At 40.0% G+C, this 22,722-nt stretch overlaps 1 protein-coding gene across 1 annotated transcript; it reads right to left on the minus strand.

Annotated features, from left to right (window-relative positions):
- Positions 1–728: 728 nt before the first annotated feature.
- Positions 729–22,310, minus strand: jak2b (Janus kinase 2b). Its single transcript, XM_041043130.1, has 24 exons — positions 21,818–22,310; positions 19,715–19,951; positions 18,872–18,995; positions 18,651–18,768; positions 15,163–15,308; positions 14,610–14,901; positions 14,073–14,192; positions 13,714–13,871; positions 12,033–12,144; positions 10,148–10,334; positions 9,296–9,420; positions 8,952–9,086; positions 8,573–8,660; positions 7,729–7,856; positions 7,420–7,558; positions 6,903–7,054; positions 6,097–6,247; positions 5,640–5,776; positions 5,183–5,372; positions 4,276–4,400; positions 3,999–4,171; positions 3,530–3,647; positions 2,329–2,442; positions 729–1,675 (listed from the first exon to the last, which is right to left on the minus strand). Exons 2-24 carry the CDS (start codon positions 19,935–19,937, stop codon positions 1,568–1,570), a joined length of 3,363 nt encoding a protein of 1,120 aa, XP_040899064.1. The 5' UTR covers positions 19,938–19,951; positions 21,818–22,310; the 3' UTR covers positions 729–1,567.
- Between the last annotated feature and the right edge of the window lie 412 nt (positions 22,311–22,722).

The raw sequence follows: 22,722 nt of genomic DNA on the forward strand, positions 1-22,722 counted from the left end.
ATTGCCCTCAGGGTCATTAAAGCTCCTCTGTAATAGTGAAGTTCAGACAGTTGGTGTAAACCCCTGCCAGCGACGCCCTCAGCCACGACTCTTTTACTGCAGTTACATAATCAGGTCTATTTAGTATGTGTTACAATTTCAGTGCCTCCTGGGGTTGAACTAATCAGATGGTTTCCCTTAATACTACATGGCTTAAGGTGCACACATCTGTGTCATCAAAAAGTAATAAAATACTTGATGAAAAACTAACAGTTGTCCGAAGTCACTGCAAGTGCTCACTTTTAAGAACATTGTGTATGATTACGACCCTGACGTGCATAAAGACTTTAAAGAGGGGTGGATGTAAACCACAATGCATCTTCAGTATCTGAGACTCGTGTCTGATTCAGTTTGTGTTACAGCTACGATCAACTTCTTTTGTAAGATGCTAAATATTAGTAGTTTAGAGCACACACCATACACAGTGTGAACTTTCACCTGGTAAAGATCTTTATGAAGTTCCCTGAAAGTCACTGTGCTCTAGAAAAAAAGCTTTCACTACTTGTTATCATTGGATATCTTAAGTATGATGGAGTATGTTACATCCTACCTCTTGCTTAACAGACCAGTGTTAAAGATATTTACAAATGGTCTTTAAGTATTGTGTTAGGCGTTTTCACATTAATGCTGTGTAAATGAGTTTCAAAGGGATGGACCACAAAAATTAGCTGTACAAAGAACGCTGCTGAATTAAACTGTTCTTTAATTTTCACACCACCTCTCACAATGAAAACATAAAACAAGAGATTTTTGTATGTGCTTCATTTGCACCTTTCTGGCAGTTCAAATATAGTATTTACTATATTTTCATTTTATAAAATTATAAAAATTTTCTGGACATATGTACACAAATATACTGCAGGTATATACACAAATACATAGAAAACACTCAGCTCTATTAGTCCATTTCTCTTCAGGTGAGGGGAAAAGGGGATGGCAAGAGCTAGCCCTGCTAGCTGTTTACGTGGACAAAACGCACATGCTCTCTCTCTCTCTCACTCACACATACACACAAACTCTCTCTCTCTCTCTCTCTCTCTCTCACTGACACACACACACACACACACACACACACACACACACACACACACACACACACACACACACACACAGAGACCTTGTTTGACACAAGCATCTCTAGCTTCAGGCCTGGCAATAGTCTACTCAAAGTCTCTAAAAACTCTTGAACTCATCTTTTAAAACTTTATCCAGGATTTTTTATCGAACGTTTGCTCTCGTTCAGCAACATCACCTTCAACAGTTCAACACATCCATGCCTCCATTTTCTTCTGCTGGCAACTAAGCCGGCTCCACTATAGAAAATAGGAGTTGAGTGCCTTGCTTAAAGGCACCTTGGTAGTAGTTTCTGAGCTGGTCCTAGTCGTGAACCATCACTCTTCCAATCACAAACTGCTCTAGGACTCAGCAGGAGAAGGACCTCGTTTTGGCCTTTTGTCCCTTTGCCACAAACAGGACAACAATGTTAAGAGCGTCTCGGTTGAAGAGGAGCAGGGCACTTTGGGTGATTTTAAAACTCCTTACTGTCCCTGAACAAGTCGATCCGCAGGGCGAGTTCCTTGAAAGAAGGACGCAGGCTGGGGTCGTTGTCCCAGCATTCCTCCATGACCTCATGTATCTGAAAGACAAGGGAAGAACGTACATACATCTCCTAAATCTGTTTTGTTTCATATTGCGAGTGGTTTGCACTTTAAACTTTCTGAATTAATTGTATCAGTGGTGTAACTGGATTTTGACGTAGCTGCCAGTGATTATGATATTGCAGCTATTTTGCCAAAAGCTTCTTGCTACTTCTATAGTTCTTTTGGGAGATACTAGCTGAGATAATAGCTGTTGGATGTGGAGAAAGTACTCATAACTCTGAGTCAGACTTATCAGTCAAAGGCTCACTTAAGTGGTTTTATCCAACTCAATCAAATAATATGATTGTAGGTTGGACTCTGCAATATTCTTAAACTTCCAAAGCCCACCACCAAGAAGCTGGATTAGTTGTCTGATCATCCAAAAATGAGCAAAAATCATTTTATACCAATTACTCCTGACAGAAATGACAGGTAACGGGGTGTTCACACTGAAAATGGCAGTACGAGAAAAAGTGCGAGGGGCTGTGTAGGTGGAGGCGTATTGCTTCAGTCTCAGTCCAGCTTGTTCTGAATGCAGAAAAGTCCCTGATTATTGCGAGTGTGTGCGTATATGAATTTAAGTATTTATCTATACAGTATGTAAGAGTACATGGGTGTGACAAATGAAAACAGCAGTCCATCTTCCTACCTCTGTGGGACAACCCAGAGGCTGAGGCAGCCTGCTGCCTGATTTAAGGAGTTCAATGAGGTGATAGACGATCAGCTGTCCCTGCTTGTCGTTCCCCATCATAGACATGAAAACCTGAACAGAGAAATGACAGCCAAGACAAAGTATAAAAAAACCTATAAGAGTTAGAGAAAAAAATAAGATCCTTACAGATAATAAACCTGACTCAGTATCTGAACAGGTCAATGTACAGAACTTGACTTAACACGAGTGACTTGTCTTATGATTAAGAGAAGCCAAACATGAGAAGCACCCTGAGCAGAGATAGGTTAACATGGCAAATGAGATGTCAGATACAGCATGGAAAAGTGTGCACGTTAAAGGCATAATTAACGCTTGAATAACGCTTGACGCCTGGCTCAGCTGGCTCTTTGAGAGTGGATATCCTGCTCAGAATATTGACAGCGTACACCGAGACACTGAAATCTGCTTTATAGCATTCAGAAATGAGGAGGGGGTCCCGCTTGAATACATTTCTGCAAATGTGCTAAGGTATGATGGTTCAGGTGGAGGAGGAAGGGAAAAAGCCTCTTACCCTGGGGCGTTCAGACAATTACTTGAAAGCTTTCAGGGTTCAAACGTCAGGGTCAGGTTTGTTTGTTCTTTTTACAGAACACGAGTCACTGTCCTCTGATGTCAAAATACATAAATTGCAAGACACTGACAGGCTGACAGATCTGCTCCTTGTGGTCAATTTATTTGTTCAGCTGGAAGGTTTCCTACATGTTTCTACATGCCTTTAAAATGACAAAGTTGGTGTACAAGTTGAGAGGCAGGCAGACAGTGTGGGAAAAGTGGAGGATTTTAAAGTTTATTTGGTATCTGTGTTATCCCCTAGACCACAGCATCACGCCAATTAAACTTAAATTACAATGGGATCCTCAGAGGAGAGTGATAACAGCAAAGACCATATAGTATTATGGAAATCAAAATAAGAAATTAGCTTCAGTTTGTAATTTGTTGCGTAGCAGCGATTTAAATCAAATGTAATGTACTGAGTTATTAGGCACTTATGAAAGACTGGGTAATAAAACATTTCTTCTACTCTACTACTTTATTTTTTTGCAATTAGGAACATTTTTGAACAGTGATTTTGGGGATTAAGTTACACACACAGTGAAAAAGCCAGTGCATGCATGCTTGTGAGTGTGTTATCACTTACTGCAGGAGGGCTGCACATCTTGTCGCTGTGGGTGAAAAGCTCATAAAGCACCACGCCAAAGCTCCATACATCTGACGCGACAGAGAACTTGCTCTCAGTTAACGACTCCGGGGCATACCTGAAAAACACGTGAGTTTGCAAGACAATTTCAGAACAATGTCATTTATCACAGTTTGGATTTCAAAACAATATCACAACAAAAAGAAATGGAAAACAGGTTAGGATTACCAACAACTTCTTAACACGAATTTCTACTAACAAGTTATTGATTGGTTACAAGAGGAAAAGTTAAATTAAAACCCTGCAAAATTCTGGTATAAAATCTAAAAATGCACTCAATAAAACACTTGTTCAGTATCAGTGCTATGTACAGCATCGTGAGGATGGTAAAGACTTTTGTCAGAGAGAACAAAACATTACAGAGAGATACAAAGCAGTAAAAAATAAAACAATATAACAGCAGTCGGACCAGAATATGGGGCTCTCTCCCGGCTCTTTGACCATGTAGTACTCTTTGTCCTGAGGCAGAACTTTGGTGAGGCCAAAATCTCCAATCTTCACCCTCAGCTCACTCTCCACAAGGATATTTCTTGTTGCCAGGTCTCTGTGGATATATCGCTTACTTGACAGATACTCCATACCCTGTGAACACAGGGTATGGAGACAAAAAACAATACAAAACATTAGTAGCTCGAGTTGTCAGCAGCTTCAGAAAGTACGTTACAAAACTTGACAACACGACAAACCTTGCAGATCTGAGAAGTGTAGTGCACAAGCTTCTTGTGGTCGATCCTTTCTTTGTTTTTCATGAGGTAATCTCGTAGACTTCCAAAGGGAAGATATTCCATGATGAGACGGAGATTTCGCCGTCCTGAAGGGGACAGACATTCAGACAAATAAATAAATAAATAAATAAATAAAAATCACCATATACACTGTATAGCCATGAAGGTTTGCAGATTTCACTGAAGGATTAGTGTGATATCTATCCTTCTTTCCCAGTATTCAGATGGATGATGAGGTGAGTGATGCTATAACAAAAAAAAAAAAACAAAATAGAATGTACTCTTTATAATATTATTTACAGAGACCCATCATTCCCACTGGTGCTTCAGAAAGTGCTTCACTGAGTTAGGGACTTTTGAAAGTTCTGCAGTTTAACTATGTGATAAGCACATTTGTGCTACACTATTACTCTATTAAGTTACATTAACATCTTTTGTCAGCAAAAAAAGGAAAAAGGCCCCCAAAATTCATAGGCCTTAACTCTCCCATTACCACAATTTCAAATACACAATAAGCCTTTTATATTGTAGTAATACATGGTGAGAACCTCTGTAGGGGACGCAGCTAACATATTTAGATAAATTGTATGAACTTACTGGATATCTTTTATATACCATGCCATTATTGTGACAGGCCACGTTAAGTATTGGCCCACAGTTCAAATATACTGAAGTTTGTGATTAAGTCAGCCAATTTACAATTTAAGTGAGTCTATTATCATTATTATTATATTAATGTTATAAGGAGAATTTGAATGTGTGTACCTGGTTTTGCATTAAGAAATGAAACTTTAAAGTTTGTTAAGGTTTTTAGTTCTGGAAGATATAGGTACCAGAACAAAGCTATTGAAATACCAGTTAGTTGTACCTGCACTGTAGCAAACGCCTTTGTACTTGACAATGTTCTCATGTTGCAGGGATTTCAGGATCTCGATCTCTCGCTCAAAGTCTCGTATGTGCTCTGCAGTGCTGTGCTGAAGTTTCTTCACAGCCACAACCTCTCCAGTGTTGTCCTGAAGTGGGTCGTATCGGCACATCTCCACACTGCCAAAGTTTCCCTAAAACAGAAGACCAACGTCAGTAAGCCGTCATTTTTTCATCAGAGTATGACTTATATTTTACTACAGGTGCTTCCTTACTTTGAGAACATGCAACACAGCAAGGTACAGAGCATTTTGAGCTTCAGTGCAAGTCCATAAAAATGAAAACTGCTCAAACAAAAAGACGGTGTGCTCAGCTGAAATGTCTTCAGAGTATAATGGATGCCGACCCGTTATCGTGGGTTAATTTGCTCTCAGAAGCACAGTTTCCACACTTCTTCATACCTTGCCCAACTGCTGTAGGAATATGAGGTGTCTCTCTTCAAACTGAGCGGGCTCCTGATTCTCAAAGCCTCCAGTCGACCAGGCAGAGCTCACTGTCTTGTTTGGCAGGATGTCACTGTCCACAATCAACTCATAGTCTGGGAACACAAAACACACATACAAATAAGAGATAGTGGGACAGCTCAGAATTTAGATAAATCAACATCAACTGAGTGAATTATAATCACTTTCCAGATGGGATGAATTGGACACTGAAGTCTTTCCAACAGCTGATAATGAGCTCATAAAAACAGGAGCTGAGACATGTTTGTGAAGACAGTATGATAAATGTGTCTGTGGTCAGAGGATATGTGTGTGTGAGAACATTTGAGATTCAACACTGCTGTGACCTAAATTCCCTGTTGTGAAAACATTTGGGGCATTTTGGTTGGCTAGCTGGTAAGGGGTATACACCAACCTGGTGTGAAGAGGCTGTGGAGGTCACGGATGACGGCGCGGAACGTGGGCCTGAATGTGGGCTCATAGTCCATGCAGCTGGAAATCAGATTAGCCAGCTCGGCCCACTTTGGTGCAGGAAGCTGGTGGTGGTCCTCGTAGAACAAGGTTTTCTGAAAGACATTTCAAAAACAGCCTCTGTATGTGCAGATTCTGCTTATGATAAAAAACATCTAAATGCATAAATAATGTTGAAACTGAACTGTCTTTTTGGATTTTCCATATAGGTAAAAGGACACATTTTGGAGAGAGGTGTCATATTAGGACAAGATATTTCAGCTGTACAACCAATAACTTAATTCACAGGGTGTTTCTGGCCAGAATTGTAAAACTGCAACCTGCTGTGGATGCCAAACAGAGAATCCTAAATCAAATTTCAAAAAGAGCCCTTTTCAATACCGATAATGTTGGGAAATTTGCCGAGCTGCTCACCATTTCCATCATGTGTATTCATAATAATAACATTGTGAATGATCCTATAGTCATAAAAGCTATAGAGATACAATTTTAAAATACATCAAGCTGTATCAGCAATTATATATAAATGAACTGAGACCTAACAGAATTTTAAGATACAGAGAAATTCCCAACTCCGCTGCATCTTGTGCTTCATTTAAAGCACTCTACTGAAATTAAGAAAATTAAGAGGGGGGAAGTTAAGGGGAAAATGTCCTGTACCATACCATGAAACACACACAATTTAGCAATCCAATGCTAAATACATACCTTGACACTGCATATATTTTAGGTCAAACCACACAGGCCTACCTTAGAGTTGTCCAGTGTTGCTAAAGGTTTCTCCCCACCGCTGCAGATCTCCCATAGTGTGGTGCCAAAACTCCACTTGTCTGCAGCCAGGCTCAGGTCGGCAGGGTCCTCGACACACTCAGGGGGCACCCAAGGGATCCTCTCTATCAGGACTGATCACAAACAAAAACCCATCAATGTTAATAAATTCTTCATTTTCAAATAAAGTGCAAAAATAGAACTGATTCCGTTTACAGTAACTGAATGCATTCCTGCACTCTATAATCCACCATTCCAAATCTAGCAACAAAAAAGCAGTTCTTGTGAAACAAAACTCCTTGTCTTTATTTTGATAGCATACCAGTGTTGTATCATTATTTTCTGTAACAAAGCACAGCACACAATTTAGCAATCCAATGGAATGTGGATTTAAGATGGTCCTATCTCACTGCTGTCACAACCTTGTTAATTAGGACCCTACTGCCCTCTGTTGATGAAAGAGTTGTATTACAGTGAAGCTCAGAATAGACAAACTCACTTTCTTTGGGTAGGACAGTGATGCTTATGCCAGGATCGCTCAGTTTGATAAAAGGGGGGTTCCCAGCCCTCCGGTCCTCCTCTCTGATCAGAAGAACGTTTTTAGCACATACGTTCCCATGGACAAGATTCTTTTCTTCCTGTAGGTACAGAAAATTAGTGATTTAGTCTCAGTCTCTTTCTAACAATGAGAAAATAATCAATTAATCTTCTTATAGTTTAACATTCTATTTCATTTTTTATTACAATTTCTGCATCAAATTAAATGTGTTAACTACTGAAGCAAATCTGACACTACATGGATTCGTACCAAGAAGTTCATGGCCCAGGCCAGCTGCTTTGCCACTTCAAGTTTCCACAGGATGTTTATAGAGTTCTTGTTCTTCTTTAAGTAGGTGTCCAGTGAGCCAAACTTCACATACTCCTGCACCATGATGTCTGAAAGATCACATTTCATAGAAATTTCATGTCATCCCACATGACATTATTTATGATGACATTACATCGCCAAAACCCGCAAGTGCAAATGAGATCTACTTGTGCAGATGTAGTGGAGCCGCGTGTTATTTTTGCAAGCGCTTTCACAGCACTCGCATGTAGGACATCTCTGATTTAGTGCATCTCTACAGGTCTAGTACCGAAAACACCGACATATACAGTAGTATGGACAAGTAATTACACAAAAAATTTACATTGGAATTACCAAAAACTAACACAGAAAATGATAAAGCTCCTTTATATTTGTTAGTTGTCCATGCAAATACAAAATAATACCGTACCAAACAAGAACAAAAACGAACTAAAAACACTGCCAATTGCTGCTTTTAAAAGTTTTTTTTGTTTGTCTTAGTATTTCCAGTTTATTAGTGCAGCTTCTGAGCCATTCAGACATGCGTGTGAGTGCTGGCAGGTGAAAGACTTTCTGGGGCAGGGTATTGTAATCCTCCTAAGAATAGCCCACCATGCCTCAGGCTCAAAGACGCCGGTCAAGATTACAGCAGAGCATGGTAGACTCTTGACATCATTAGAACATAAGAACACAAGCTCACAATGGCTGTCAAATTAATAGGTACTGTGTTGAGGACATTTGAAGACATACAGCTTGTAGCACGACTAGATGAGAGTGGTTGAATGTCTCTCTAAAGAAGACTTACTCTCTTCTCCGCAGACACAAACGCCGTAGTTAAGGATCAGGTGCTTATGGGACAGCTGACTCATCATGCTGGCAGCTTCAAAGAAAGACTGCAGGACAAGACAAAGGTACAATACAGAATTATTTATGTGCCCATGTCAGAAAAAACTGGGTAGATACACCCCTGGTTGGGAATCAGTCAATCTATTAACCTGTTGGTTAAAAAAAAACAAAAAAAACAAAAACAAAAACAAACCATCTCAAGGACTCTTCCAGCCTAGTGCAGGATGATGAATACACTTTAGTTTTAACCTTTAAATGCTGTTTACTTTTTGTATTTTCACCAATAACTAATTAGTGGCTGTAAAAGCTGAACCCAGTGCAGCTTTAAAGACACACACCTCAGAGTAATTCCTGTGGGCCTGGTCCAGCACTTTCATGACAACTTCTGTTTGGTGCACGAGTCCATAGTCTCTCAGCTCCTTGCGGACCCCTTTGAAGATCTTTGTAAATGTCCCTTGACCAAGACTCTCCATCTGACGGGCACATAGTGATTGCAAGATTAATTTGAAAATCATAAACAGGAAATTCTCACCCTTAATAGGCGATTATGGTAATTAACTCATAGCTTGACTTGCATGCAAAATGATGACACTGTATAGGTGATGCAGTGAAACTGCCACACCATGTCACACAGATCAGGAAACAGACACATGATAGGACTGAAAATGCAAACTAAGCTTACAAATTCCAGATCTTCTTTCCTGATCTTGTGAAACACCATTTGACTGATGTTATGTCGATGTAGTGATGGAGACAGAGGCACATCTGAGCCCTTGTTGCTCCTGCACACAAGCAGGCAGGACTTTTCTGTTGGTGGAAAGAAAATAATCTAATATTAAACCACTCACTAGCTTCAGTTTTCTAAGTTAAAAGTGAAACTTCAGAGTTTAACTGACAGAAAAACTTAAGAAATGATAGTGTGAGTCAGAGATGGGAGTATGGGACATGTTGAAACTTTGCATTTCCCCATCAAGTTGTTATTGAGAATTCTTTCTCAGACCAGTTTTCATTTAATTACAAAAGCACAAGGACTGAGACATCTTTGAGTCAGCCTGGCTGTTAGTTTGTACTCCATGGTTCCCAGGTCGGAAAATGCTCTTCCCCACACTTAGTGACTAAGTTGGTATGCACGTAAAAACTCACAATGGTAATAACACAACGGTATGCATCACATTGGGGTGCACTTGAACAGCATAAACTTGTGTAAGGCCGTTTATTTGTTTCTTATCAGGAGACCAAAATGGTGCCTCTGTATTCTGCAGAATATAAAAACCAAACAGCTGGACGCTCATGGACACCAGCCTGATCATCCCAGTTCACTTACCATGCTTGTAAACTGGTAGGAGATCCTTATACACACATTTGATAGAGAAGCCCAGTGTGTAATCGAATAGCCTGCACGCTTATAAACAACTGGATAAATAGAGATGTTTCCCTGTTAGGATACTGAGCATTTTCCATGTGTGCTTGCATCTAGTAGCAGACTGTGCTACCGTTGACTAATCATAAAAATGTATAATGGACAAAGCTTTACCTTTGGCTTTAGGTGGACAGCACTTGTTGAACTGGAAAATTACACTGTCAGAGCGCACAGTTTCCTTTTGGTAGCAGCTAAGTAGTTCCTGCAGGCTACTGAAGTTTCTTTTGGCTCCACTGAGGTTAAACTCCCCACTGGCAGACCTGGTTATCTGGCAGTGCTTGTATTCTACAGTGTCATACACCTGGAACAAAAGAAGGGGGAGGTGAGACAGTGGAAACGGATGTAATTTAAGTTTCAGAAAGTGAATCATCGGTTATTCCACTGGTATTTGGTAATACCAAAACCCTCACTCTGAGCAGGAACACCAGGTCAGGTTTCAGTTTGACAATGAAAATGGATTACTTTACATGTACCCTTTTATAGTCTGACTTTGAATTGAACGACCAAAATTTCTCTATAGCACAGAGTATTAAAAACTGTCAAGAACTAAAAGTTGGCACAGAATGCAGGTCAGGATTCTTCAGAGTAACAATAGCACCTGATAAAAAAAAACCCTCAGGCTGCTGTTTTTCTGTAGACATGCTGCTAAGTCACAGGTGACAAGAGCAGTCCATTTTGAAGGCTTAATAAACACAAAGCTGCTGCTCTGCAGTTTATACTCCTATGAGGGAGGATTGTACCAGTGTACTCTAATGCAATGCCACATGGTAAAATGCTGCAAGGTATTCTGCCTAGTATGTGGCTGTCTGTTGGGGAGCAAACAGAGCTGTTGCCAGTTATCCTCTCTGCACATCCAAGAAACATGAGGATTATTATTGACAAAGGGTCCTTTATCATTCTGCAAAGAAAAACTGGCTCTGACATCCAGAAAAGAAAGACTTTTTCCTGCTACAGGAGAAACTCAGCACCTGCCAATCGAAAAATGTATTCATCTCACACCCCATTTCAACTTTGGGGAAAGGAATCGAATCTTTTAGCAGACTCCTTGGCCTCAATAGACTGCTGACATCGGCATGCCTGGCATAAAGTTCCTTGACAATTCAGTATCTCGTGGAACTGTAAAGACTTCTTTAAACCTGATGGGGTTCAGTCAAACATCACTGGATCCAGACAAGTCGGTGCCAACTTACGTCATGCCCTTGGGATGCCATACCCAAACAAGAATGTGTGGATAACTGCGAAGGACAGCGCAGATAGGCTGTCTGCCTGTATCTCTTCCACCAACCACCATCAACACATATACGCAGAACTGAAATCTGAAATTATCTATTTTTATAGTCAGATCCTTGGCTAACAAATCCTTTTTGGTTAATGATCTGATAATTCAGAAGTAGCAACACTGGTATCAGCCAGTCAGACAAAACAGGAAAGGAGAAGGGATTGCAGCCATTTTCTCTATACAGTTTGTGTGTGATGACATTGACCTGAGGGACTTTAGATCATTTGAATATCTCGCTCTTGAGCTCAAAACAATACCATCAGTGCTCATAATTATATTATATTGGCCACCAAGAACATAACAAAGAATGCCAAGACATTTTAAGAGCAAAAGAGATTCCTCGATGGTGACAAAAGCAAGCTCTCTAATATTATGAGATCACCTGAGCCTCTTTAAATGACATGGTTGAAAATTTAACAGTACCTTGTCATCTGCTTTAAATACTGCTGCTCCACTAAAGGTTAAAAAGAGGTTGACTGACAGAATCTTCCCATAGTTAAACAATAAGTGTTAATGAGATTAAGGGAGTGAAAACTATACTCACAGTTCATTGTAATATATAACAGAAACCATAACTTTGTGTAACAAAGAAATTCTTTCATCTTATGAAAGTTTCCATCTTATGTTACATTAATTATTTTCACTGTAATTAATATTTTTGTCATTTACTATTATTATTGTGTTCAAATGTGCCAACTACCACAGGAGAGTGTTACCTACCTCAACAGGGAAAGTCAGAAAATACTTGTTGAAATCTTTAGGGCTACATCTCAAAATGTAAAGGCCCCGCTTGTTTCCACACTTCTGAAGCCGGCTGATGGCAAACTCCATTCTGCAACAAAAAAACAAAAACAAAAACACAACATACAGTATAGTTACAGCAGTTTATTGCCTGTACGTTAGCAGAGAAACTAAGTACAACCAATACAACCTGCTCAGATAGGATATAAACACCAACCACCTCAGAAACATTTGTAAAAATTGGGCCACTACTTTGAAATGCACATTCACTAAGCACTTTATTAGGAAAGCCTGCGCATCTGCTTGTTTGTGCAATTCTCCAATTAGCCAGTCATGTGGTAGCAGTGCAATTAATTAAATCATGCAGATACAGGTCAGAGGCTTTAGTCAATGTTCACATCAAACATTGGAATGGGGGGAAAAAAATCTCTGTGACTTTGACCGAGGCATGATTGTTGGTGCCAGACAGGCTGGTTTGAGCGTTTCTGAGACTGCTAATCTCCTGGGATTTTCACACATAACAATTTCTAGAGTTTAACTCAGAATGGTGTGAAAAACAACAAATATCCAGTGAGCAGCAGCTCTGCAGATGGAAAGTCCTTGCTGATCAGAGAGTTCAGAGGAGAATGGCCAGACTGGTTGGAGCTTACAGAAAGGCCACCACTCTTTACAACTGTGGTAAGCAAAAAAAAGCATCTCAGAATGGACAACACATAGCGTCTCGAGGTAAATGGGCTACATCAGCACATGATCACGTCAGGTTCCACTGCTGCTAGCCCAGAACAGAAATCTGAAGCTGCAGCGGGCACAGGCTCACCAAAACTGGACAGCTGAAGACTGCCTTGTATCAACAATTCTGGCTGGTGATAGTGGTGTAATGGTGCGGTGAGTGTTTTCTTGGCATATTCTGGGCCCCTTAATACCAATCAATCATCGTTTAAAAAGCCACAGCCTGTCTGAATATTGTTGCTCACCATGTGCATTCCTTTATGGCCACAATTTACCCATCTTCCAATGGCTACTTCAAGCGTGCTGCACTATGTCACAAAGCAAAATAAGTCTGAAGTGGGTCTCATGAACATGATAATAGGTTTAGTGTACTTCAGTGGCCTCCCCAGTCACCAGATCTGAATTCAACAGAACATCTCTGGCATGTGGTAGAAAGTACATGATGCAATCAATGTCAACATAGACCTTGTGGAATCCATACCAAGAAGGACTGAGGTCATTTTTAGCATATTCTTCCTGTAGAATGCTGTACTAATCATGAATGTGGAAAGTTTAATTGCTGCCAGCACAGAGTTAATTAGTACAATTCAGCTGTCAACGCTGGAAGTGGCAGAGGTAGAGGTGTGAGAAACATAAAGAACACAATATGTGGTTGTGCTCATTTGCACTTCCTTTTGTGCCTGGCTAACCGCTGTGAAGAGGAGGAGTGACTGTTGTGTCAGTTGGAAGTTTTGTTGACACTCGAGTGAGGCAGTGGAGGAGCCACAGATTAGTATAACGTGTCATTTCAATAGCAAAATTTCGAATTAGGCTACGTGGGCTGCATTCAAATTAATTCAAATAATTATGTGTTGTTATTTATTAAATCTTGATTTTGAATGAATAATTAATGCTGTATAACATAAATCATCTTTTGTTATTCATCACTTACGAAATTGGGCCATGGCAATGAGAAGCGATGGCCTCCAGAAGCCTCGGAGGTGCCACTTCTTTACAAAGGTAGTGATGTGCGTCTGTGGTCAGCCGATAGTAACCATCAATTAGGGACACAAAGGAAAGTGCTTCAGATAAGCTCGGGAATTCCAGCTCCTGAAAAGTATGAAAAACCACAACAGAGCACATCAGGAGGATTCTGTCAGACCTGAAGGTGTAAACATAAACTGTGCATTTGACACCACGTCATTTTCTTTCTATATATCTCTCTGCATGAAAAAAGCAGGGGAGGAAACCAAATGCTGCACAGTTTGCTCTGGTGAAAAAAGTGTACAAAGGTTTGAAAAATTAAATTACCAGATTCTTGCCATCTTGTTTGTTGATGGTGACCACTCGACTCTCCGCAGCGCCCTCCTTGCTGGCCTGTTTGATGCTGATGTCAGTGACATCAGGAAAATCACACAAGGTCTGCAACTCCTGGCCAAAAACAGCATAACAAAAGTATAATAATTCATATTTTCATGACAAAAACCAACAATTTATCTTAAAACCAAGTATTTTCTGTGAAGCCACAGATGTAGGCTCATATAACTTATGCCTCCAAATGACAGAACTCCATTGTGATACAAAAACTTTGCTTAATTTTTGGAATGTGATTCAGTTTTCATTTTCTTGTTCTCTTCTTTTGGGTGTACAGAACTGTAGTTCTGGTCTCAACATTGGTGTCTGTGTATTAGTTCCTTTTAGGCTGATGATATGGGAAGTAGTGGCTTCCTGTGTTGCATTCATTTTATACTGTTCTGAGTAAAGGTCATTTAAAAAGTCCCACATGTTAATTAAATTACAGTAGAACAAAGACAAAAAAAAAAAAACAAACTTAACAACAGCACCAACCTGGTCAGAATCCTTCAATTTCTCTCGACACCACTGGATGCCAGTGTCTGCCGCCACCAGGATGATGAGCTGTCCGCTGGATGGCTCTCTGACATGGAAGGTCTCCGTGTAGAAGGCCTCCTCCAAGGACTCCATGCTGATGAGGTACTTAAGCTTGAGGTCGCGCGCTGTGGTCCGACACTGACTGAACTGCTGGATGAAGCGCTTGAAGCGGAAGCGGATTCGCTTACGTGTCAAGAAATTGCAGTCCTGGATCTGAGCTCTCATGTCCTTTGGCAAGAAGGACTTGTAACTGGAAGAGATTCAGCAGATTTGTGTTATTAGCATCAAGATAGATGTGTTGAATCCATTACAAATATCAAATTATGGACATAATGTATAAACTCTGCACTGTAAAACTTGGTAGAAAAAAGTGCTGACATTCCTCCAAGTAAAGTATCAAAAAAGAATTGTATTGGCATCGGTGCTGAAACTGGCTCTATTACACAAATTCGTGTTTAACTGGTACTCATTTCAGATCTGGTCAAAAGCAGCCTTTGTTTTTCACTTGTACCTTGTAGTGTGGTAGATGTCCAGTGGAGACATCTGTCTTTCTTTGGCTGTCCTTGTCAGGTCGAGTACAGCCATACCGAGGCACTCTTCTTGAGTCTCATGGGAGTTGGGGATCTTCACCAAGCCATTCACAAAGTCACTCCTCCACTGCACACAAAGATTATAGGAACACAGTAGCTGTTATGACTACAGGTATCTGATGGCACTTAGAGGTGTGTACAGATTTGTCAGTGAAGTCACTTATGTTTTCATGTGCTTAGTTGGAATATGTGTACAACGTTGTGCTCACATAATAAAAACCAAAGTCTGTATACTACCCGAGTTCGTATCAGTCCAGCAGTTTCAGTTTTCCCTGAGGCTATGTGAACCACACCATGGCACAACAACTGCACAAATGTGTCTCTAAGTTAGCTTCTAAATAAACACTGGTGCACGTGGTTTACTGAGCTAATGGAAAGCAGCCTGGCCACAGAGTTACATGACATGTGGGTGACACCTGAAGAATTCAAATGCTATACAAATTTATCTATCGGCTGATCACAGTCTCACCACGTTCCTGTCCATCCTTTGATTGTATTTACCCATTGTCATTTGTGATTCAACTACATCTTCATCATCTTCACAAGCTTGTTATTACAGCAAGAGAAGATAAATAACAGCTCAAAGAACATTTTGGTACAAAATGACTTGCTGTCAGTCACTGGAACCAATTTTGTTTTCATTCCCGTAGCACTGATGGTGCAGGACAACAGCTAACCACAGCTGACCAATGAATGAGCTTCCTCTCAGTTCATCTGACATCATGGTTACAACTCGTGTTTTTATTGTTATAAGAAGGTGTGAACAGTAAACAGACCAGAACTACAAGGCAACACTGGAGCTTTCTTCTTTTTTTTGCTTTGGTCCAAACAAAGGGACCCACATCGTGAGTGTGAACACAACCTCAGATGACAACCATCGTCTTGTCTTATTCATCAATGTCCATAAAATATTAGGGAAAAGACTGGCTTTTGTTGCTATATTACTTCAACTGACAAATGGAGAGATGTTTTTTTTTTTTTTGCTGATCCTGAGCATTAGTGGTGTTTTCTCCCTACCCTTCCCTGCCAAAAAGAGACAATCTAATCAAACTACCACAAGTTCTTTAATCACTGCCCTTTGAAAACTGGAGGCTTTCGATTTTGTTTTTGTATCAGCCAACATCCAACTGGTGAACGCAGAGACACACTTCCCCTTGTAAGTCATAATAGTCTTTTTTTTAACACAAACACAGAAGCTCGGCTTTAGATTAGACCGTGAGGTATTCAACATATCCTTCACAAAGCAAAACACAACATCTGTCCAGAGTGAATGCGAGCATGTGTAATGGCTTACTGGCTGCAAACACACAGTGTGCTACACCCTCAACTGACCCCTGCAGCTGTGCTTCCCTTATCCATTTTAGGCTTTTCCTGAACCACCAGGGCAGATTTCCACAGGCATAATTCCACATAATCCTTTAGTTCACTCAGAGTTCAGAGATCCAGTCATATTACTGGCTCAAGTTACCTGGATTCACCTAAACTATACACCTCCTTTCTATTGCAATGTGGTTTATATAAATCATGAGTCGACTGAAAGCATGTAGATTTATGATGATCCATCTGAAAAAGTCTCTATTGTATGTTTCTCCTTCTGTCCTACACGTATATTTTACTGTTAGTGCCGTGTGGGGAAAAACAAAAAAAAAAAACTGTGGTTACAACTCTGCTTTCCTTCGCCGAAAATGCAACAGCGAATGCTCGAACTCTTAACAGAGAGACAGCAAAATTGAAAATGTACAACATCCACACACAAAACTTACTGTAACCTAAACCCTGAGTTTGGTCTCCTAACCATGGTATGGAAAATTCCTCTGTTCAGACATTGTGACCTCTAAGGCTTGAACAAAATAGTAGTACTGTGAGCCAATGAGGCATCCACGGCCAGATTAACCCGCTGGGTAGGCCTGGGGTGAAGAATGCACAATGGGCCCATACTAAGCCCTTCTGTGGACCCATGTCACACCCCATAATCAACACTGGTAATGTGACATGTTGAGCAGGGGATATTTTTCAGATGGTACAGTTTGCACATACAGCGTATAGTAAAAATGTCAGTGGTCTTAATGAATAGGTTTGGTGAGATTCTAAGTTTATCTTACAGTCAAAAAAGTCCAAGAAAAGTATAAAAACCAAGTATTATCTGTGTAGCCAAAGCCTGATGTAGCTTATTCCGTTGTGCCATAGACCTCCATTGTGTTAAAACAGAAACAGAAACTGTTAAAAATGCATACATGAGCCAATCAGTTGTTACTGTTTGTCATTTTTTAAATGACAGTATATGTTTGTGGCTCCTTTTTAAAAGTTTCATATCTTAAGTAGGAACCACTGGGCTTGGGGCTAAGAGCCACAGACAGGCTGGGGAAGTTAGAAAGTGTTGGGAAACGAACACATTATTGGTCTTTTCTTTTATTGACAGTAACAAGAACAAAAAGTGTGGCCAGCCTTGTCCTTTCAGACTACTTTTTGATAGAGGGCCCCTCTACATGACAGGGCCTCAAGATTACACAACAATGCGGGGCAGCTTTTTAGATCGTTATCATCATCATAGTGGATATTGTGTTAATGTGGTGTGTGTTCCTCACAAAAAAATTGGTCAAATTCCACAAAGGAAACCTGGGAATTTGCCACGTCTTGAGGGGCTGGAGCAGCTTCCTGCTTTGCTCTATCAGCAATCAAGCCTTACTGGTATCCTGACTGTACCCTTTCAATACTTAGTGTGGAAGACTTAATTGTTTCAGAGAAGGACAGGAACTTAACAGCAAACAATGACATTTTTTGGACAATGGCTCTGCTCTGAGCCTGCTATGATCTGTCAAACCTTCAGCACAGAAAAAGCCTTGGAATAAAGACAAAAACACTGTGAGTAGGGATTTAATTTTGCTCTCTCATTCGGGTTTTGTGCACACTGAGGTGTGGATTTTTGCACGCAAGTTGCAAAATTGTTCCCAAAGACTGAGTTCCCTCTCACATGGGGGTTACAACTGCACTCACTGAAAGTGCCAGCTCTCTTGTTGGTGCCACTTGCTTGGATGGGCAGCCCTCTTGTTTACAGCAACTCACTGAAGTCCTTCTCTGTCCATGGATGTCTCAAAGAGATCTAAAAAAAACTACCAGTTTTACACTGGTTACTTCTCTATCTTCATCAGTGTCCCTGGGTAGTGCTTTAAAAATGATATTTAAAGCTGTGACTTGTGTAACTGGAAGCTAACAAAGTGATATCACTGCACATGTCAAGGGCATGAGCTGCTTGTTTTCTGATGCCTAATCGAGAATAACAGGTTTCAAGGCAATGTATGAACAAACAACTATGCAATGCTTTTGAATTTTTTGTTAAACTGACCCATTTAAAGCAATCACTTCTAACCAGTATGTAATAAAGAGGGTGGCTGTATGCTGAGGTGCTTACCTGAGAGAAGAGGTATGACATTACAAAGTCGTCAAGGACAGGGCTTTCTGACCCCTTAGCGACCCCATATCGATATGCCCGGGATGCCCCACCACTGTACCAGCCAGGGAAGTAGTACCTGTTGTAAACAGTAAAAAAGAAAATGCATTAAGTCACAAGGATGTTCAAATTTTAATCTGGAAAAATACTAAAGACACAATGCCGAGGAAAAATAATGCTACCTTATTCGGAAAAACAAATCTTCTGAAGCTGTTTCGTCAAGCTGGAAGATATGGTTGGGTGAAAACCACAAGCAGTCTTGTTCTCGGAAGAGACCAAATAGGCTGTAGTACAGAGGTGATATACCTAAAGCAGAAAAAGAATGAGAAACCACATTATGTCCTGTAAATTTGCTCTCCATTTCATTATGTAACATGCTTTAAAACATACTATACAGTATGTTACTAGCTTGATCAAAATACATTTTCTTTGATTATTTGTATAAATTAAGTAAACAAACACACTACAGTATAACTGTAGAAACTGTGTTAATTCAGAGGCAGTTCTGAGGCACCACATAATGTAATAGACTATGCCTCAGGACGCTCATTAGAAAACTATCTGTTTCTAGTACCAACAAAGGTGAACAAAAGGTCAATAAAGATGATCTAAAATGTCAGTCGTGTTTGGTTTATCATCAAACACATGCAATTCCAAAAACATGCAGGTTAGTCTAGCCCACACCCCCACGACCCTACTCAGTGTTAGTTGCATCATACTTTTATACTTTTATCAACTCTTAATTTGTTCCTCTGCAAAAAACAACAACAACAACAAAAAAAAACAAACAAGCAAAGCAAAACAAAGCAAAGCAACCATATATGTGCTTGTCCCCAAACAGAGTAAAGAAAGTTAGACAGACTGTATACAAAGCATGGAGAATGACTGAACAAGCCTACAATTTTTCTGCCGACAGATTTCACTGTGGCCTCTTGATAACCTATTCTCAAGACCTATGCCCTGAGTTACAGCAAAACACATGAATGGGGGTGCTTTATGCAGGCTTGCAGAGCTTGAGTACTCACTGCATGCCTTGGCTGCATCTATACACAGCTCTTCAGCCACATAGTCCCCAGGTGGGTAGCCGAGTAAGCTGCAGTCAGCTGCTCCCTGGCTGCTGTGGTAGAAATGAACTCTGAGAACAGCAGCGGCTGGTCTTGTGTCTGGAGATTCCCGATGGGCGTTCCCATTTTGGTGCACCGCGGGGCATGTGTCTGTCACAGTGTCCATGGCTGGCAGGGAGGCCATCAACAACACGCAACCTTCAATCAATTAAATGCAAAATGTCAGCAGAAATAATGATGGCTTCTTTTTCTTAGAAAAGTGTGATGAATTTAATATCATGATTGGGAAACATGGTCTCAACTGTTATCAAAATTCAAGTGTTACATAAAGCTGCAGTACAGAGGAACCATTGTCTGGAAAAAAGGTTATAAAATCTGTAAATCTAATTCAAAAATAGCCTACTTGCAGTAAGCGTTATCAAACACAGAAGTTTCTCCATGGCATTTACCGGCTTACTGTTAACCAAGTTTCAAATGTATAATTTTCTCATTAATTACATTTAAATGGACAGGAGTCTGAATATAATCCTTAGTGGGAGATGTAAATATTTTGCACTCAGCAGAATAAGGAGGAGATGACAATTATTCAAAGATAATCATAAATTGTGCTGTTCTACATCACTGAATCACACAGAATGTTTTCGGTTTTTTTTGAAAGAAAAAAATATTTTTTCATGTCATCGTAAAAACTACTTCATTTAGAAAAAAGAGCTTTCCAAACAGTTCTGTGACAAAGTTACTGAAACGTGTGAATCTGGAGAGGGATGAAAAATTCCAAAGTACTACATATACACTAAGGTCAATCATATTAAAGAAAAATATGGCATAATTGTAAATCTGCATTGAACAGGCAGTTCTCAAAAAGTGAATATTTGAACTAGATGGATACTAGTGAAAGAAGCCAAAGAAACTCTTGAGTTTGTACAGCTTTCTATGACTGGGATTGGAGACACTATGGATATGAAATATGTTGTCCAGATATTTTCACCAGTCCCACCTTTACCGCACAATTCTTTTTTCATTTTTCTCTTCTGTTGATCTCTGTTCAAAAAAAGCTTATCCACCTCAATTTTAAATTGTAAAACATCTAAAGCCAAAAAAAAAAATCTTAAAGGGTAATCAGTTTCATTTTCAATTATTTATTTGAGCAATCCAGTAATGTTGTAACTGAGAAAAGCAGCAAATCCTTACAATTGAGGAACTTCAAATAGCGAACATTTTTTTTAATAAGATAAACTGTTAGTTGATAATCATAATTGGTGTTGGTTAATTTTGTGTCAATAAACTACCTGTCTAATCGATTCAGCCTTTATATGTTCAATGACCAGAGAGCAAAGAAACACCACAATGAAGCATCAAGCATGCAGTGTGATGTAATAATATTTTCCACAGAAAGAGAGAAAGAGGATATGGCACCTATGACATTCATGAATTTAGTACCCGCTAGACTTCTGCAAAACTATGACCAAAGGATGCCTGGCAATACATCTAGCAATCATCTTAGACAAGGTAAGACAAGCCCACTGCAATAGTTCGCCATGAAGCTCCAAAATATAAATATACTTCCGAGTCTGTGAAGAATCAAACAGACGCATAACCGAACTATGAATCTCCACATTACCTACTTATTCAGTTTTTTAATTGAACAATGGGCAAATCTAAGTGGACAATGTCATGACTGTGATTAAGAATGTCAAAACTAAAAGGAAAACATGCAGTATTTTCTGAGCGATATCTGCAAGTTCACCCATGGGTTGTTGTGTCAGGTAGAGTTGCAAAATCCCAAATCGACAATGAGATCCAACCAGAAACTCAACTGCAGGACAAACTCATCAAGGCCCTGATCTTGCGTGCTACCATTAGCTACAGCTTCAATAGATTACCTTAAGGCTAGCAGCCTCACACACCCACCTATAGAAGTTAACATTAACTATCATGCAAGCAAAATATGCAAATGTATTTAAGCTACTTACTCAGTTAACGTTAGAAGTTTAGGATTGTACACGTTGTAAAAAGAAAACGGATGAAGCTGTCGACAAATTATTAATGAGTGCAAACACTTACTTTGGTAGATGAGCCAGACGTGCGGCTAGCTAGCTTACTGCTAGCTTCCTAGGCCAGCGCAGCGGCCAGGACCAGCGGGAGTTGACAGCTACGGCCGGACACTAATGCTCAGTTTTTTACGATCATTACTCAGGCAACTACCCGAATAAATAAACAGTTTATTTATGGTCGAAATTCATCTGGAAATATTCTTAGTTCCATCTCGCATTCAGCTGGCTAACCTGCTACATAAGCTACCTTTGGTCAGCCTAGCGTTACCCATCTCCGGAGGAACTTTAACCGTCTATCTTGTCAATCTTGTAACTTAAGCTAACGTTAATAAAACCACGTCGTATTCGGTTACAAAAAAATTGGTCCGATAACACGGAATTCATCTGCAGGCGATCATCGTCTTGAGCCCGAACACAACTACGCCGAAAGTTACATTATTGACATCTCGTCAAACCGAATGACTCTAACTCTGACAAGGTTGCTAGCTAGTGTGCCAGTGGCAGCTACAGCGCAGCCGAAGTCAGTCAACACACCAGCCTCTCCCACCATACCGGTGCTGCCTTCAGGTGCTGTCGAAGATGTCACCATCACACAGAAAAAAAATCCTATATTTCATTGGACAGATATTCTGAACCTTCAGTGATGTAAGTGGGGTGGACAAAATAATAGAAACACCTGTCCATGTAATGCAATACCATAATATTGTAGTCTCCAAAATAACCATAAAAACTTAACATTATAGCCATCATGCAGGTAGGATGTACTGCAGAACTGTGGTATAAAACAACACATTAGTTTTAGCCAAGTATACCAAACAAATGACCACGACCAGTGTTTGATCAAATACAGTCACAGAAAAGACACAATTATACAATTTTGCTATTTTTTCAGAATTATATCACAATGCACAGAAA

Source organism: Toxotes jaculatrix, chromosome 7 (genome assembly GCF_017976425.1).
Source record: "Toxotes jaculatrix isolate fToxJac2 chromosome 7, fToxJac2.pri, whole genome shotgun sequence".
NCBI classification, from domain to species: domain Eukaryota; kingdom Metazoa; phylum Chordata; class Actinopteri; family Toxotidae; genus Toxotes; species Toxotes jaculatrix.